The sequence below is a fragment of the Lepisma saccharinum genome, chromosome 10 (assembly GCF_977018435.1).
Source record: "Lepisma saccharinum chromosome 10, izLepSacc3.1, whole genome shotgun sequence".
In the NCBI taxonomy this organism is placed as follows: Eukaryota; Metazoa; Arthropoda; class Insecta; order Zygentoma; family Lepismatidae; genus Lepisma; species Lepisma saccharinum.
The window spans coordinates 8,316,446-8,332,866 of NC_139238.1; the positions used below are offsets into that span (position 1 = coordinate 8,316,446).

Here is a 16,421-nt window from a genome sequence, read left to right on the forward strand (position 1 = left end):
TGAGATGATGAAATTTATGAAGCAACACTCACAAAAACACTAATTCCGAGGCAGAGATTCGAACCAGGGGTCTAGTCGCCCCCCACCCGGCGTCGTAGTGCGCTGTGCTAACCTCTCTGCCACGGAGGTCGGCTCAAGCGGATGTAAAGTCCCGTCATGAAAGTCAAAGTTTGCTTCAGGTCCACTTCATCCTCACATAGGCTAATCGAGACTGGACCTACAGATCAAAGTGGGATTCATTCCACTATGTGCTTCCGTCGGGAATCGAACAAGAGAGACCTCGATAACAAGGCAAAGCGTTAAAACTAAGCTATCGAGAAGGTCCGAGTCCTTTCATCAATTTAATCTAATCATTATTCATCCTCCATTAGTCATAGTGGCAGAAGAGCGACGCAAAATGACAACAAATGATTTGGTTTATTTTTTTTTAAATATTTCAAACCCACAGCACCCTAAAATACATAGTCATATCGTATTGTAGAATAAACCCACTACAATCAAGCAGAAACATTGAAATTTGGGGACAGTTTCAGACACTAGTAAATTCTTAGCTTGAGGGATGTTTGGTAGAGCCTTGAGGTTAGTTGTATCAGACCTTGAAGTGGAAATTCTTAGCTTGAGGGATGTTTGGTAGAGCCTTGAGGTTATTTGTATCAGACCTTGAAGTGGAAATTCTCAGCTTGAGGGATGTTTGGTAGAGCCTTGAGGTTAGTTGTATCAGACCTTGAAGTGGAAAATCTTAGCTTGAGAGATGTTTGGTAGAGCCTTGAGGTTAGTTGTATCAGACCTTGAAGTGGAAATTCTCAGCTTGAGGGATGTTTGGTAGAGCCTTGAGGTTATTTGTATCAGACCTTGAAGTGGAAATTCTCAGCTTGAGGGATGTTTGGTAGAGCCTTGAGGTTAGTTGTATCAGACCTTGAAGTGGAAAATCTTAGCTTGAGAGATGTTTGGTAGAGCCTTGACGTTAGTTGTATCTGACCTTGAAGTGGAAATTCTCAGCTTGAGGGATGTTTGGTAGAGCCTTGAGGTTAGTTGTATCAGACCTTGAAGTGGAAATTCTTAGCTTGAGGGATGTTTGGTAGAGCCTTGAGGTTATTTGTATCAGACCTTGAAGTGGAAATTCTCAGCTTGAGGGATGTTTGGTAGAGCCTTGAGGTTATTTGTATCAGACCTTGAAGTGGAAAATCTCAGCTTGAGAGATGTTTGGTAGAGCCTTGACGTTAGTTGTATCAGACCTTGAAGTGGAAATTCTCAGCTTGAGGGATGTTTGGTAGAGCCTTGAGGTTAGTTGTATCAGACCTTGAAGTGGAAATTCTTAGCTTGAGGGATGTTTGGTAGAGCCTTGAGGTTATTTGTATCAGACCTTGAAGTGGAAATTCTCAGCTTGAGGGATGTTTGGTAGAGCCTTGAGGTTATTTGTATCAGACCTTGAAGTGGAAATTCTCAGCTTGAGAGATGTTTGGTAGAGCCTTGAGGTTAGTTGTATCAGACCTTGAAGTGGAAATTCTTAGCTTGAGGGATGTTTGGTAGAGCCTTGAGGTTAGTTGTATCAGACCTTGAAGTGGAAAATCTTAGCTTTAGAGATGTTTGGTAGAGCCTTGAGGTTAGTTGTATCAGACCTTGAAGTGGAAATTCTTAGCTTGAGGGATGTTTGGTAGAGCCTTGAGGTTATTTGTATCAGACCTTGAAGTGGAAATTCTCAGCTTGAGGGATGTTTGGTAGAGCCTTGAGGTTATTTGTATCAGACCTTGAAGTGGAAAATCTTAGCTTGAGAGATGTTTGGTAAAGCCTTGAGGTTAGTTGTATCAGACCTTGAAGTGGAAATTCTCAGCTTGAGGGATGTTTGGTAGAGCCTTGAGGTTAGTTGTATCAGACCTTGAAGTGGAAATTCTCAGCTTGAGGGATGTTTGGTAGAGCCTTGAGGTTAGTTGTATCAGACCTTGAAGTGGAAAATCTTAGCTTGAGAGATGTTTGGTAGAGCCTTGACGTTAGTTGTATCAGACCTTGAAGTGGAAATTCTCAGCTTGAGGGATGTTTGGTAGAGCCTTGAGGTTAGTTGTATCAGACCTTGAAGTGGAAATTCTTAGCTTGAGGGATGTTTGGTAGAGCCTTGAGGTTATTTGTATCAGACCTTGAAGTGGAAATTCTCAGCTTGAGGGATGTTTGGTAGAGCCTTGAGGTTATTTGTATCAGACCTTGAAGTGGAAATTCTTAGCTTGAGGGATGTTTGGTAGAGCCTTGAGGTTATTTGTATCAGACCTTGAAGTGGAAATTCTCAGCTTGAGGGATGTTTGGTAGAGCCTTGAGGTTAGTTGTATCAGACCTTGAAGTGGAAAATCTTAGCTTGAGAGATGTTTGGTAGAGCCTTGAGGTTAGTTGTATCAGACCTTGAAGTGGAATTCTCAGCTTGAGGGATGTTTGGTAGAGCCTTGAGGTTAGTTGTATCAGACCTTGAAGTGGAAATTCTCAGCTTGAGGGATGTTTGGTAGAGCCTTGAGGTTAGTTGTATCAGACCTTGAAGTGGAAAATCTTAGCTTGAGAGATGTTTGGTAGAGCCTTGACGTTAGTTGTATCAGACCTTGAAGTGGAAATTCTCAGCTTGAGGGATGTTTGGTAGAGCCTTGAGGTTATTTGTATCAGACCTTGAAGTGGAAATTCTTAGCTTGAGGGATGTTTGGTAGAGCCTTGAGGTTAGTTGTATCAGACCTTGAAGTGGAAATTCTTAGCTTGAGGGATGTTTGGTAGAGCCTTGAGGTTAGTTGTATCAGACCTTGAAGTGGAAATTCTTAGCTTGAGGGATGTTTGGTAGAGCCTTGAGGTTATTTGTATCAGACCTTGAAGTGGAAATTCTCAGCTTGAGGGATGTTTGGTAGAGCCTTGAGGTTATTTGTATCAGACCTTGAAGTGGAAATTCTCAGCTTGAGGGATGTTTGGTAGAGCCTTGAGGTTAGTTGTATCAGACCTTGAAGTGGAAATTCTTAGCTTGAGGGATGTTTGGTAGAGCCTTGAGGTTAGTTGTATCAGACCTTGAAGTGGAAAATCTTAGCTTGAGAGATGTTTGGTAGAGCCTTGAGGTTAGTTGTATCAGACCTTGAAGTGGAAATTCTTAGCTTGAGGGATGTTTGGTAGAGCCTTGAGGTTATTTGTATCAGACCTTGAAGTGGAAATTCTCAGCTTGAGGGATGTTTGGTAGAGCCTTGAGGTTAGTTGTATCAGACCTTGAAGTGGAAAATCTTAGCTTGAGAGATGTTTGGTAGAGCCTTGAGGTTAGTTGTATCAGACCTTGAAGTGGAAATTCTCAGCTTGAGGGATGTTTGGTAGAGCCTTGAGGTTATTTGTATCAGACCTTGAAGTGGAAATTCTCAGCTTGAGGGATGTTTGGTAGAGCCTTGAGGTTAGTTGTATCAGACCTTGAAGTGGAAAATCTTAGCTTGAGAGATGTTTGGTAGAGCCTTGACGTTAGTTGTATCAGACCTTGAAGTGGAAATTCTTAGCTTGAGGGATGTTTGGTAGAGCCTTGAGGTTAGTTGTATCAGACCTTGAAGTGGAAATTCTTAGCTTGAGGGATGTTTGGTAGAGCCTTGAGGTTATTTGTATCAGACCTTGAAGTGGAAATTCTCAGCTTGAGGGATGTTTGGTAGAGCCTCGAGGTTATTTGTATCAGACCTTGAAGTGGAAAATCTTAGCTTGAGAGATGTTTGGTAGAGCCTTGACGTTAGTTATATCAGACCTTGAAGTGGAAATTCTCAGCTTGAGGGATGTTTGGTAGAGCCTTGAGGTTAGTTGTATCAGACCTTGAAGTGGAAATTCTTAGCTTGAGGGATGTTTGGTAGAGCCTTGAGGTTAGTTGTATCAGACCTTGAAGTGGAAATTCTTAGCTTGAGGGATGTTTGGTAGAGCCTTGAGGTTAGTTGTATCAGACCTTGAAGTGGAAAATCTTAGCTTGAGAGATGTTTGGTAGAGCCTTGAGGTTAGTTGTATTAGACCTTGAAGTGGAAATTCTTAGCTTGAGGGATGTTTGGTAGAGCCTTGAGGTTATTTGTATCAGACCTTGAAGTGGAAAATCTTAGCTTGAGAGATGTTTGGTAAAGCCTTGAGGTTAGTTGTATCAGACCTTGAAGTGGAAATTCTCAGCTTGAGGGATGTTTGGTAGAGCCTTGAGGTTAGTTGTATCAGACCTTGAAGTGGAAATTCTCAGCTTGAGGGATGTTTGGTAGAGCCTTGAGGTTAGTTGTATCAGACCTTGAAGTGGAAAATCTTAGCTTGAGAGATGTTTGGTAGAGCCTTGACGTTAGTTGTATCAGACCTTGAAGTGGAAATTCTCAGCTTGAGGGATGTTTGGTAGAGCCTTGAGGTTATTTGTATCAGACCTTGAAGTGGAAATTCTTAGCTTGAGGGATGTTTGGTAGAGCCTTGAGGTTAGTTGTATCAGACCTTGAAGTGGAAATTCTTAGCTTGAGGGATGTTTGGTAGAGCCTTGAGGTTAGTTGTATCAGACCTTGAAGTGGAAATTCTTAGCTTGAGGGATGTTTGGTAGAGCCTTGAGGTTATTTGTATCAGACCTTGAAGTGGAAATTCTCAGCTTGAGGGATGTTTGGTAGAGCCTTGAGGTTATTTGTATCAGACCTTGAAGTGGAAATTCTTAGCTTGAGGGATGTTTGGTAGAGCCTTGAGGTTAGTTGTATCAGACCTTGAAGTGGAAATTCTTAGCTTGAGGGATGTTTGGTAGAGCCTTGAGGTTAGTTGTATCAGACCTTGAAGTGGAAAATCTTAGCTTGAGAGATGTTTGGTAGAGCCTTGAGGTTAGTTGTATCAGACCTTGAAGTGGAAATTCTTAGCTTGAGGGATGTTTGGTAGAGCCTTGAGGTTATTTGTATCAGACCTTGAAGTGGAAATTCTCAGCTTGAGGGATGTTTGGTAGAGCCTTGAGGTTAGTTGTATCAGACCTTGAAGTGGAAAATCTTAGCTTGAGAGATGTTTGGTAGAGCCTTGAGGTTAGTTGTATCAGACCTTGAAGTGGAAATTCTCAGCTTGAGGGATGTTTGGTAGAGCCTTGAGGTTATTTGTATCAGACCTTGAAGTGGAAATTCTCAGCTTGAGGATGTTTGGTAGAGCCTTGAGGTTAGTTGTATCAGACCTTGAAGTGGAAAATCTTAGCTTGAGAGATGTTTGGTAGAGCCTTGACGTTAGTTGTATCAGACCTTGAAGTGGAAATTCTTAGCTTGAGGGATGTTTGGTAGAGCCTTGAGGTTAGTTGTATCAGACCTTGAAGTGGAAATTCTTAGCTTGAGGGATGTTTGGTAGAGCCTTGAGGTTATTTGTATCAGACCTTGAAGTGGAAATTCTCAGCTTGAGGGATGTTTGGTAGAGCCTCGAGGTTATTTGTATCAGACCTTGAAGTGGAAAATCTTAGCTTGAGAGATGTTTGGTAGAGCCTTGACGTTAGTTATATCAGACCTTGAAGTGGAAATTCTCAGCTTGAGGGATGTTTGGTAGAGCCTTGAGGTTAGTTGTATCAGACCTTGAAGTGGAAATTCTTAGCTTGAGGGATGTTTGGTAGAGCCTTGAGGTTAGTTGTATCAGACCTTGAAGTGGAAATTCTTAGCTTGAGGGATGTTTGGTAGAGCCTTGAGGTTAGTTGTATCAGACCTTGAAGTGGAAAATCTTAGCTTGAGAGATGTTTGGTAGAGCCTTGAGGTTAGTTGTATTAGACCTTGAAGTGGAAATTCTTAGCTTGAGGGATGTTTGGTAGAGCCTTGAGGTTATTTGTATCAGACCTTGAAGTGGAAATTCTCAGCTTGAGGGATGTTTGGTAGAGCCTTGAGGTTATTTGTATCAGACCTTGAAGTGGAAAATCTTAGCTTGAGAGATGTTTGGTAAAGCCTTGAGGTTAGTTGTATCAGACCTTGAAGTGGAAATTCTCAGCTTGAGGGATGTTTGGTAGAGCCTTGAGGTTATTTGTATCAGACCTTGAAGTGGAAATTCTCAGCTTGAGGGATGTTTGGTAGAGCCTTGAGGTTAGTTGTATCAGACCATGAAGTGGAAAATCTTAGCTTGAGAGATGTTTGGTAGAGCCTTGACGTTAGTTGTATCAGACCTTGAAGTGGAAATTCTCAGCTTGAGGGATGTTTGGTAGAGCCTTGAGGTTAGTTGTATCAGACCTTGAAGTGGAAATTCTTAGCTTGAGGGATGTTTGGTAGAGCCTTGAGGTTAGTTGTATCAGACCTTGAAGTGGAAATTCTCAGCTTGAGGGATGTTTGGTAGAGCCTTGAGGTTATTTGTATCAGACCTTGAAGTGGAAATTCTTAGCTTGAGGGATGTTTGGTAGAGCTTTGAGGTTATTTGTATCAGACCTTGAAGTGGAAATTCTTAGCTTGAGGGATGTTTGGTAGAGCCTTGAGGTTAGTTGTATCAGACCTTGAAGTGGAAAATCTTAGCTTGAGAGATGTTTGGTAGAGCCTTGAGGTTAGTTGTATCAGACCTTGAAGTGGAAATTCTCAGCTTGAGGGATGTTTGGTAGAGCCTTGAGGTTATTTGTATCAGACCTTGAAGTGGAAATTCTCAGCTTGAGGGATGTTTGGTAGAGCCTTGAGGTTAGTTGTATCAGACCTTGAAGTGGAAAATCTTAGCTTGAGAGATGTTTGGTAGAGCCTTGAGGTGAGTTGTATCAGACCTTGAAGTGGAAATTCTCAGCTTGAGGGATGTTTGGTAGAGCCTTGAGGTTAGTTGTATCAGACCTTGAAGTGGAAATTCTTAGCTTGAGGGATGTTTGGTAGAGCCTTGAGGTTATTTGTATCAGACCTTGAAGTGGAAATTCTCAGCTTGAGGGATGTTTGGTAGAGCCTTGAGGTTATTTGTATCAGACCTTGAAGTAGAAATTCTTAGCTTGAGGGATGTTTGGTAGAGCCTTGAGGTTATTTGTATCAGACCTTGAAGTGGAAATTCTCAGCTTGAGGGATGTTTGGTAGAGCCTTGAGGTTAGTTGTATCAGACCTTGAAGTGGAAATTCTTAGCTTGAGGGATGTTTGGTAGAGCCTTGCGGTTTGTTGGAGGAGGGAGTCCCCCTATGGTTTAACATGATGACGATGATTACAGATTTTCTCTCTCTCTCTTTGTGAGTGGCCATCAATTTCATCATATCATCACTAATCTTCATCTTCGCAAATTAGCCAAAAGTGGCACAAGAAGCGAAGTAAATAAAGAAAATCAATCAATCTTTGTTTCCTCACTTCAAAATTTGTAGAATGTAAATATCACAAAGAAGAAAATATCGAAGGAAGCACATAAAATGCATGTGGGTGATAGTGTGATGTTTTTTTGGGGGGGGAGACAAAGAACAGCGGCGATGGGACCAGTGTGGTCCAGTGAAAAAGTAGCTTAGCAGGTTCAGGCCATCAGAGGACTGTTGCACCATTGAGTTGAGTTGCAAAGCAATGAGAGAAAACACAGATATTGCAAAACAGACCAGTGCAGTGTGACAAATTAAAATTTCACTGCTGACAGGAACATTACTTAGAAGACCAGAAAAACCTCAATTTCTGACATTAACAATACCACGACGAGGTACAAGAATCACTGTAACATGTCAAACATGAACACACGTCCCCAAAGTACTTCGTAAGCGACATTGCTATCGCAACTTGTGGCATGAACAAACTGACCACAAACCGCTGGCTCGTAACTCACAGTCAATTTAATGGTGGATGGCCGCGAAAGCGACTCGCGGTGAGAGAGTGAGAGAGAGATCTTCTTTTGTGTATCAAGATTACCAGGAAGTGATTAGGGCCTAGAATGGTACAGGGTGACTGGAAGAAACATTCGAAATTACTTTCTACCAGTACACGGGTACAGTCACAGGCATTTCTGGGTTGTATTGAGTTAGTGTTTATTATAAGTCAATTTTATGCACAGTAAGGCTAATCGGGACTGGACCTACAGTTGAAAGTAGGATCTGAAATACTATGTGCCTCCACCGGGTATCGAACCCGAGACCCCTGTATTACAAGGCGACGATTTTACCACTGCGTCATCCGGAAGGCTCTTTTCGGGTTGCAATAAACCCATTGACTTACGATAAGACCATTACTATACCACGGATCTTTATGTAATATCGAAGTACAAAATATGTACATAAATATGTAACAATAATTGATAAAATATGTACCTAATTATGTATTATCAAAAGGATATGTAGTAAATATGTAGTATCAAAGAATATGTAATATTCGATAGCATGTGAATATCCAAGCAATTTCAAGAAATATGATAGATATTTATTTTATTTGAACATATTTAACATAATTTTAAGGACATAAGTTGTTCAAATTAAAATTTGTATCAAATTTATAAACTAAAAAAAACACAGCAACGTGTACATATTTAAGAAACCAATTTTTGCAACTATTAATTACTTTCACAACGCAAATTATTGTATAATATGTAAATATGTAAGAGAGCTCTTTGTAACTTTCGAAACAATTTTTTAAAGAATCTTCAGAAAGAACAGTCCAATGAAAATACATAGCTACTTTTGTACTTTTTGTACAAGGGAACATATTCTGTAAATCGCTAAGTACAGGAAAGTAGCTTTCTTGTCCTCCGATCCCAAGTTTCTAGGTGCTTTTCCTGAACCTAAAAAGCGAAACGAAAATATGTAACCAAAAAAAGCGGGGAGTGAAACTCCCGTATCTTTGATAAATAACAGTTCCCGTATTTCTTTTGTCTTCAGCCTGTCTTTCAACTTGGCAGTCAATTTTAGGTGACCGTAAGCACATGCATCTCATTGATTAGAAAATATGACATCACATGAGCTACAAATTTTTCATCATGTTTCAGAGATCGAAAACAAGAGAAAGTATCAAGATAGGAAAAAATGAACGAAATATGTTGTTTTATGTAAATTAGCAAATATGTAAAATATGTAATATCTTGGCAAATATGTAAAAATATGTGACTTAAAACTTACGGAAAACCGTGTAAGTTATTTAATTCGTTGGCATTTTTCGTGTTCAAGGTATGTATCTAGAAATGAATTAAATACAAATCGGGGCTCTATTACAACTTAATCCAGGAGGAGTCCGAACCAAGTGCCTCACATGTAATATAAATAATAATAATAATAATAATATAGTTGATAATGATTAGGTTAATAAGATTAATATGTATTAATATACACCATCTGCTGTAACTAGGCAATACCTACTTAAGAGCACTCACTCATATATATATATATATATATATATATATATATATATATATATATATATATATATATATATATATATATATATATAAATGGATGTATGTACGTATATATATTTGTTCCGGTATAACTCTCGAACGCTGGAGCTATTTCAACCAAACATGGTACACATATGGCTTACAATCTGGAAAGAAATACTGTGGGGTAAGACATCCCTGACACCCCTAGGGGTGGGGGGTTGGAAGGGGTGACATGTAAAACGTCCGATATTAGTGTGGAATCTATATTTTTCGGGGTCGCTAAGATTAATAGTGACACTCCCGATGCTGTTCAACTTCAAGACACCCCTGACACCCTTAGGGGTGGGGGGTGGGAAGGGGGGTGACATGTAAAACGTCCGATATTAGTGTGGAATCTATAGTTTTCGAGGTCGCTAAGATGAATAGTGACACTCCAAATGCCGTTCAACTCCAAGTTCATTTTACACTATAGCTAGAATTCATTATTTTCTTGTCTAATAGAAGATTGGGATAAACAAATACCCGGCCAACGCTGGGTAATCTGCTAGTATTTGTATAAAAACAGCCGACCCTCAGAGAAATTAGTGTCAATTTTTTTCAAATGGGTTGTTTTTTCAATACCGAAAGGTTGTAAGGTCCAGGTGATGAAAAGTAAAGCTCCTGATCATTACTTTTATGCGTATTATTTAGAATTTGTGGCACACGTACATGCAAAGCTGTATGAATCACAATCCAATCCTTACTTTTAATGTTAGTTCTGCGGAAATACTGGGTGAGTCTTTTAAAAGAGGCCCCGTGGAAAATGCGCTCCTTGCATGTAGGCAACCTTGGTACACCGAAGAGAAGAGCGGGTTAGAGAACAGTCCAGGATATCGGTGCCAAGCATATTCGACAACATGACATGTCATGACATATCCTGGACTGTTCTCTGCCCCGCTCTTCTCTTCGGTGTACCAGGGTTGCCTACAAGCAAGGAGCACATTTTCCACGGGGCCTCTTTTAAAAGACTCACCCAGTATATCAACACCATAGTACACAACAGTAAATTAATATTTTGCTTATTGAATTTAGACTTGGTATTATTATTTTGGGGGGGGGGAGTTCAGATCCCCATGATCCTCCCTCAAAATACGCTTTTGTTACAAGCTAGAGGAATCAGACTGTAATTTGATTGAAATTGATGTGTGTTTAGCAAAGCACGTTACGAGGCCAGAGGTCCCGTATTCGAATTCTGGTCTGGGCATGGATTCCCTTCATCGATTTTATCGCATCATCACTCATCCACATCTTTGCGATTAGACAAAAGTGGCAGAAAAGCGAAGTAAAATAAACCAAATCAATCGATCCTAACCCCGTGAAGTGCTACGCATGACCCCTGTTGGTCGCAAACCACAGATTAAATTATGACCAACGATAAATTCTCATATCTATTTCCCCCCTTCCTTCGGGAATTAGTAATAGTAAATAATCGCTCGAATATGAACCATTACTTATATGAACTTCGTGTAGGCTACTGGGTAAACTGACAAATCAGAATTTTATTCGGTCAAAAGTTCTTGGCTTTACATAAAGAGCTGCACTAGACATCTCACAACGATAACCTTAAGGTTGAAAATCATAGACCACATTTTTTACTAAAAGTTCTCCTTTCTACACGAATCACGGTAACGCTATTATAGTATGGGGGGTGACAGTATAAATCATACATTTCGCACTTTTTTACATTGCTAACGTACTATTTTGGAATGCGGAACATTTCCTAAGGTGAAATAATGCATTTCTAACTAAGATAATGTCTATTTCTTATATTTACGAGTACATATTGTTACTTGTTATTTCGATTCTGTAACACATTATGGCGGGCGATAGCGTACTGGTTCAGGGCGCGTTGTGCGAGTGTTTTGTCGATTTATGCAGTGTTGCAACCTCGTTCACCGGAAAATACCTACTTTCGTGCCCGGATTTGAAATTATGCTAATACCTCGCAAACCATTGACGTTAGCCCCACAAACCATTGACGTTAGCCCCAAAAACCATTCACGTTAGCCCCAAAAATCATTCACGTTAGCCCCAAAAAACATTGACGTTAGCCCCAAAAACCGTTCACGTTAGCCCCAAAAACCATTTTCCGTAAGGTTAGGTTAGGTTAAGTTAGGTTATTCAAGCATAGTTAAAAAAGACACGTCATGTTCTAGTGAAAACACGGCGAGTTTGAAACACTGACTACGGGGTTTACGTCATCTAACACACGGAACATTGTGCTCTCGTGCAGAAAGCTAATGGCGGCAGCAGCAACAGCGTGTCGGACAGGGATTTTCGCAGAAAACAACATGAATTCGCATTAAAATGGATCAAAACTACATTCACGAACTTCCACAACGCTACAGAAAAGGATTTCCGTAAGTACTTTCTCCTGTAAATTTGAAGAAATCCGTCACCCCTATACTATAATGTTACCTGGCAGACATTTTAGAAGAGGTATTTCCTTGAAATACGTATTCTAAAACAGTCCACATGAACATTAAATAAGCAACATGTACTCACGTCATCTAGTTTGCTGTTGATCATGTAGTAGGCTTGGAGTGAGTTGACGGCGGTGTGGAGAGATTTGCTGAACGGTGTCTTGCCTTCTGGTCCCAGTTCCATGTCCATCATGGCCAGACAGTATTTCCCTGATATGTGGTAGTCCTCCAGTTCATAACGGCTCCTGTCGACATCGGCGCTTACGCCTAAGCACTGGTCGAAGTCGCCCAGCTGGTTCACGTTACCATTTAGTAACCCTGAAGGCGGTTTCGCAGAGGCATCGAACACTGAAAGATTCAAACTGAAGTAAGAGAGGATGGACATTGTGATAGTTTGCACAAAATAGAATCAAAAGTTTTGTTCACTTGGAGTCTACAACATGATCTCATCTCGAATTTACAAAGGTCTCTCTCGTTCTCGTCTCGGAATTAGAAAGGTCTCTCGCTCTCGTCTCTGATTAACAAAGGTATCTGTCGTTCTCGTCTTTGATTTACAAAGGTATCTCTCGTTCTCATTTCGAATTTACAAAGGTCTCTCTCTCGTCTCTGATTTACAAATGTCTCTCTCGTCTCCGATTTACAAAGGTGTCTCTTTCTCGTCTCGGATCTACAAAGGTATCTCTTTCTCGTCTCGGATCTACAAAGGTCTTTCTTTCTCGTCTCGGATCTACAAAGGTTTCTCTCGTTCTCGTCTCTGATTTACAAAGGTCTCTGTCGTTCTCATTTCGAATTTACAAAGGTTTCTTGTTCTCGTCTCGGATTTACAAAGGCCTCTCTCGTTCTCCTCTATGATTTACAAAGGCCTCTCTCGTTCTCGTCTCTGATTTACAAAGGTTTCTTGTTCTCGTCTCGGATTTACAAAGGCCTCTCTCGTTCTCCTCTCTGATTTACAAAGGCCTCTCTCGTTCTCGTCTCTGATTTACAAAGGTCTCTCTCGTTCTCGCCTTTGATTTACAAACGTCTCTCTCGTTCTCGTTTCTGATTTACAAAGGTCTCTCTCTTCTCCGATTTACAAAGGTCTCTTGTTCTCGTCTCTGATTTACAAAGGTCTCTTGTTCTCGTGTCTGATTTACAAAGGTCCTTTGTTCTCGTCTCTTATTTACATAGGTCTCTCTCTTCTCAGATTTACAAAGGTCTCCCGTTCTCGTCTCGGATTTACAAAGGTCTCTACTTCTCGTCTCGGATTTACAAAGGTCTCTATCGTTGTTGTCTGGAATTTACAAAGTTCGCTCAATCTCCCGTCTCGATTTTACAAAGGACTGTCTCGTTGTCGTCTTGATTTTAAAAAGTACTGTCTTGGTCGCGTTTCGATTGTACACCCAGGAACAACACTTCTGGGTCATAACAAACCCACTGACTTTCAATAGATTCATTACAACCCAGAAGTGTCCGTGACCGTACAACGGTTGATCTCGTTTTTCTGTCAATTTTCACAAGGCCGCCTCGTAACCATCTTCAGAATATAGGACTGATCAACTTACTTCTCATTGCCCATATCTCGAAGTTCTCCAGTTCCCGAAAGAGGACCCGTGTGTGGTTTCGACAGAGCTCGTTCTTCACGCTCATCGAGTCGGGAAGCTTCACAGGAATCAGGGAGAACAGGGATCGAATCTCGTTCCCGAGCCTCTCGTTCTCTGCCGACCTCTCCTCTGCAGTGGCCTTAGCCTCTCCATCGGACACTTCTTGGAGGACGGACTGCTGCGGGCACAAGGTCACGGACGACCATCCTTTTTTGGAACCGTACTCGCTTTCATCTGGAAGGAAAAAATGAAAATTGAAATGAAATGACTGATCCAATACGTATGGGACTTGCGAATATTACGATCTATGATCCATCTTAGATTACATGTTACGCCCCTGCACATTTGAATAGGATTGATTGATTGATTTGTTTTATTTTACTTCGCTTTTTGTGATTTACAAAGGTCTCTCTCTTCTCCGATTTACAAAGGTCTCTTGTTCCGCGTTTTTCTGTGTTCCACTGCAAATTTCAAGGTACTGGTCTTTGGAAGTAATTCTAGGTCGCGAAGCTGGTGATGAGTGATGATATGATGAAATTGATGAATGGACACCGACAAACATCCATGCCCAGGCCGGGATTCGAACCCGGGATCACTGGCGTCACACATTTTCATAAGAATTCAAACAAAAATATACAAGTTGAAAGTTTAACGTTATCAATATTGAGGAAAATTCATAAAGCTGGTTTGTAACCTGATTTTTCAAATCAACTTAACGTTGTGACGCAAACGTGTACTCGCCAATCATGATATTATTGATCAAATGAACTAACCTTTTTGTGATGCACTTACGGATAAAGCTTGTTTGATAAATATACTTAACTTGGATGCAAATGTAAACACGCCAATCAAGATTGATTGATTTGGTGTTTTACGTCCACTTTATGCACAGTAAGGCTAATCGGGACTACGCCAATCAGGAGATTATTGATGTTGATGAACTAACCTTTTTGATGATTAGCAAATGGCGTAACATTTAAAATTGTAATTTCCCCAATATGATAAGATTTGTTAACTTTTGTAAATTCGCTTTGTAAATTACGCGAAACTAAACTATGTATTTTCAGAATATTTGCATGTAATAACTCAGAATATTGTATAATAAAATTGTATTATACAATGTTATTTTATATATATATATATATATATATATTCATTATTATTTATTATTATTACTAAGAATGCTCACACACACATTAGCATACTAAATATTATTATTTTCAGACATGTATAAGTTTGTTATTGTCAGTAGTGTTTATCAAATTGAATGATGTTGAAACCGCGTTTTTCTGTGTTCCACTGCAAATTTCAAGGTACTGGTCTTTGGAAGTAATTCTTGACTGAACCATTAATTAAAAGTTTAGCGGAGTGTACTGTGTTTGCTTTACAACAATACAAAATGTTTAGTTAATAAAATTACGATTTCCTAAAACCTAAAGGTAAGAGTTTTGTTAGATCTAACTTTAAAGTTTATGTTAAAATTATTCATATTGCAAACATTGCGGCATCTATAGCTTTTTCAGGGTACTAATCGACTGATTGATTTATCTTACTTCGCTTTTCTGCCACTTTAGCTAATTACGAAGGTCATGATGACACTAATGAAGCGACAATCGCAAGCACATATTGAAAATGGGTGACTTTACAACCACCCCTTCCGACTCGGATCAAATTTGCAGCTCTTTTTAAAGTACTTTCAGATCCCCAGAATATGCAAGCTATCTTTTCCAGCACAAAAATCCACCTGGCCTGTTCATAATTTCAATTGTTTGGAAACCACTTACATGTTTCACTGCTTCTAAATGCGACAGAGACCAATCATTTTGAAGCTCTTGGTTTTGCGCATATTATGTCAGGGACAACAATCTAAAATTTCAAAATTTGAAACACATTTAAAATTTTTGGCATTTTTTCGGCATTTTTTCATTCCGTTCATGAGTTGTGTGCAGTTATATTGACATGTTCCTTGAGTAAACAGAAGTGTAATACTCAAAGGATGGCGCCACGGTTAATCATCTAGGGGTGCTGAGGGGGTGAGGAATGAAATTTAGAGGGAGGGATGTTGAAAAAAAAAACATAGCAAGAAGCGTCGAGGTACATTTTGGCCAATAAATCAAACACACTGACTGAAGAGTACAATTAACTTGCAGCAATTGTGTTTGATTTTTCCACGAGAGCTATATGATTAGAAATTTGAAAGGAACAAAGCTTGAAGCGAATGTGAACATGGCAGTTCCATAAAATTTCAATATAAGAACACATACAATCAGAAGGAAAGTTTCTTAAAGCCTTTTTTTTTGCTTATTTCTTGCCACTGCCAGCTGCCATACATAACAAAAACTATAGTAAAAATCTTGTTTTCTTTTAATTTTTAAGTTTGATTCTAGTTTTTACATACTTTAAGTTTTTTTACGTGTAATTTAAGTGTCATGTAGAAACCTTTCTTTTACGTGTAATTACACAACCTAACCTAACCACTATACGAAGCGCCGTCTAAAACTCAGTTACTCAAGTCGAACTCTCTCCTTGTCAGTTCTACTACACAGCAGATAATAAATAACATAGATTCGTGCATGTGCAGATAGCAAACATTCCACATGTTTTTTGTCAATTAATACAATTAAAATATATTAATAAGACAATTTAACCAACTTAGATATGCAAGTGCAAAGTAGAATTAATATTTGTATAAAAACTTTGAATCTTAAGAACACTTATTTCAGTTTATACAGTCATAATTTGTGTGTACGAAAAGAAATTGTAGTTTATGTATTTCTTCATTCATTAATGATTCTCGTATTTTGCAAATCAGGTGTATGGAAAATGTAATGGGCAATTTGCGTCATATTAGGAGTACAAGAAAATAAGTAATGTCAAATATATTGCTCGGCTGAACGTTTGGTCAACGCCAGCGAAGCCATTTTCGAATTTTTCTTCCCCATTCCTAAAACCACTACGATACTCCAAAATGTAAAAAATTATACATACTTAGAATTCCTTCCAGAGCATTCAAGTGATTCTTCGTGTAGTTTTCTTTTTCTGTTGTCTAGATATTAACAATAGTTTAATAGGCTGACGTAGACACGAAACTATTGAGAGCAAACTATACGAAGATAAACGTGAGCCGGTAAATTCGTTTTTTAAAAAAGTCGGTGTC

The 16,421-nt window shown here is 39.5% G+C and overlaps 1 protein-coding gene across 1 annotated transcript in view; it reads right to left on the reverse strand.

Moving 5' to 3' along the window:
* Positions 1-16,421, reverse strand: part of LOC145994193 (nose resistant to fluoxetine protein 6-like) — a 90,012-nt gene that overhangs the window by 55,359 nt on the left and 18,232 nt on the right. The window contains exons 2-3 of the mRNA XM_083130290.1: positions 13,226-13,498; positions 11,767-12,032 (exon numbers count right to left, since the gene is read on the reverse strand). Coding sequence (XP_082986416.1) covers positions 11,767-12,032; positions 13,226-13,498 — 539 coding nt within the window. The remainder of the gene's footprint in view (positions 1-11,766; positions 12,033-13,225; positions 13,499-16,421) is intronic.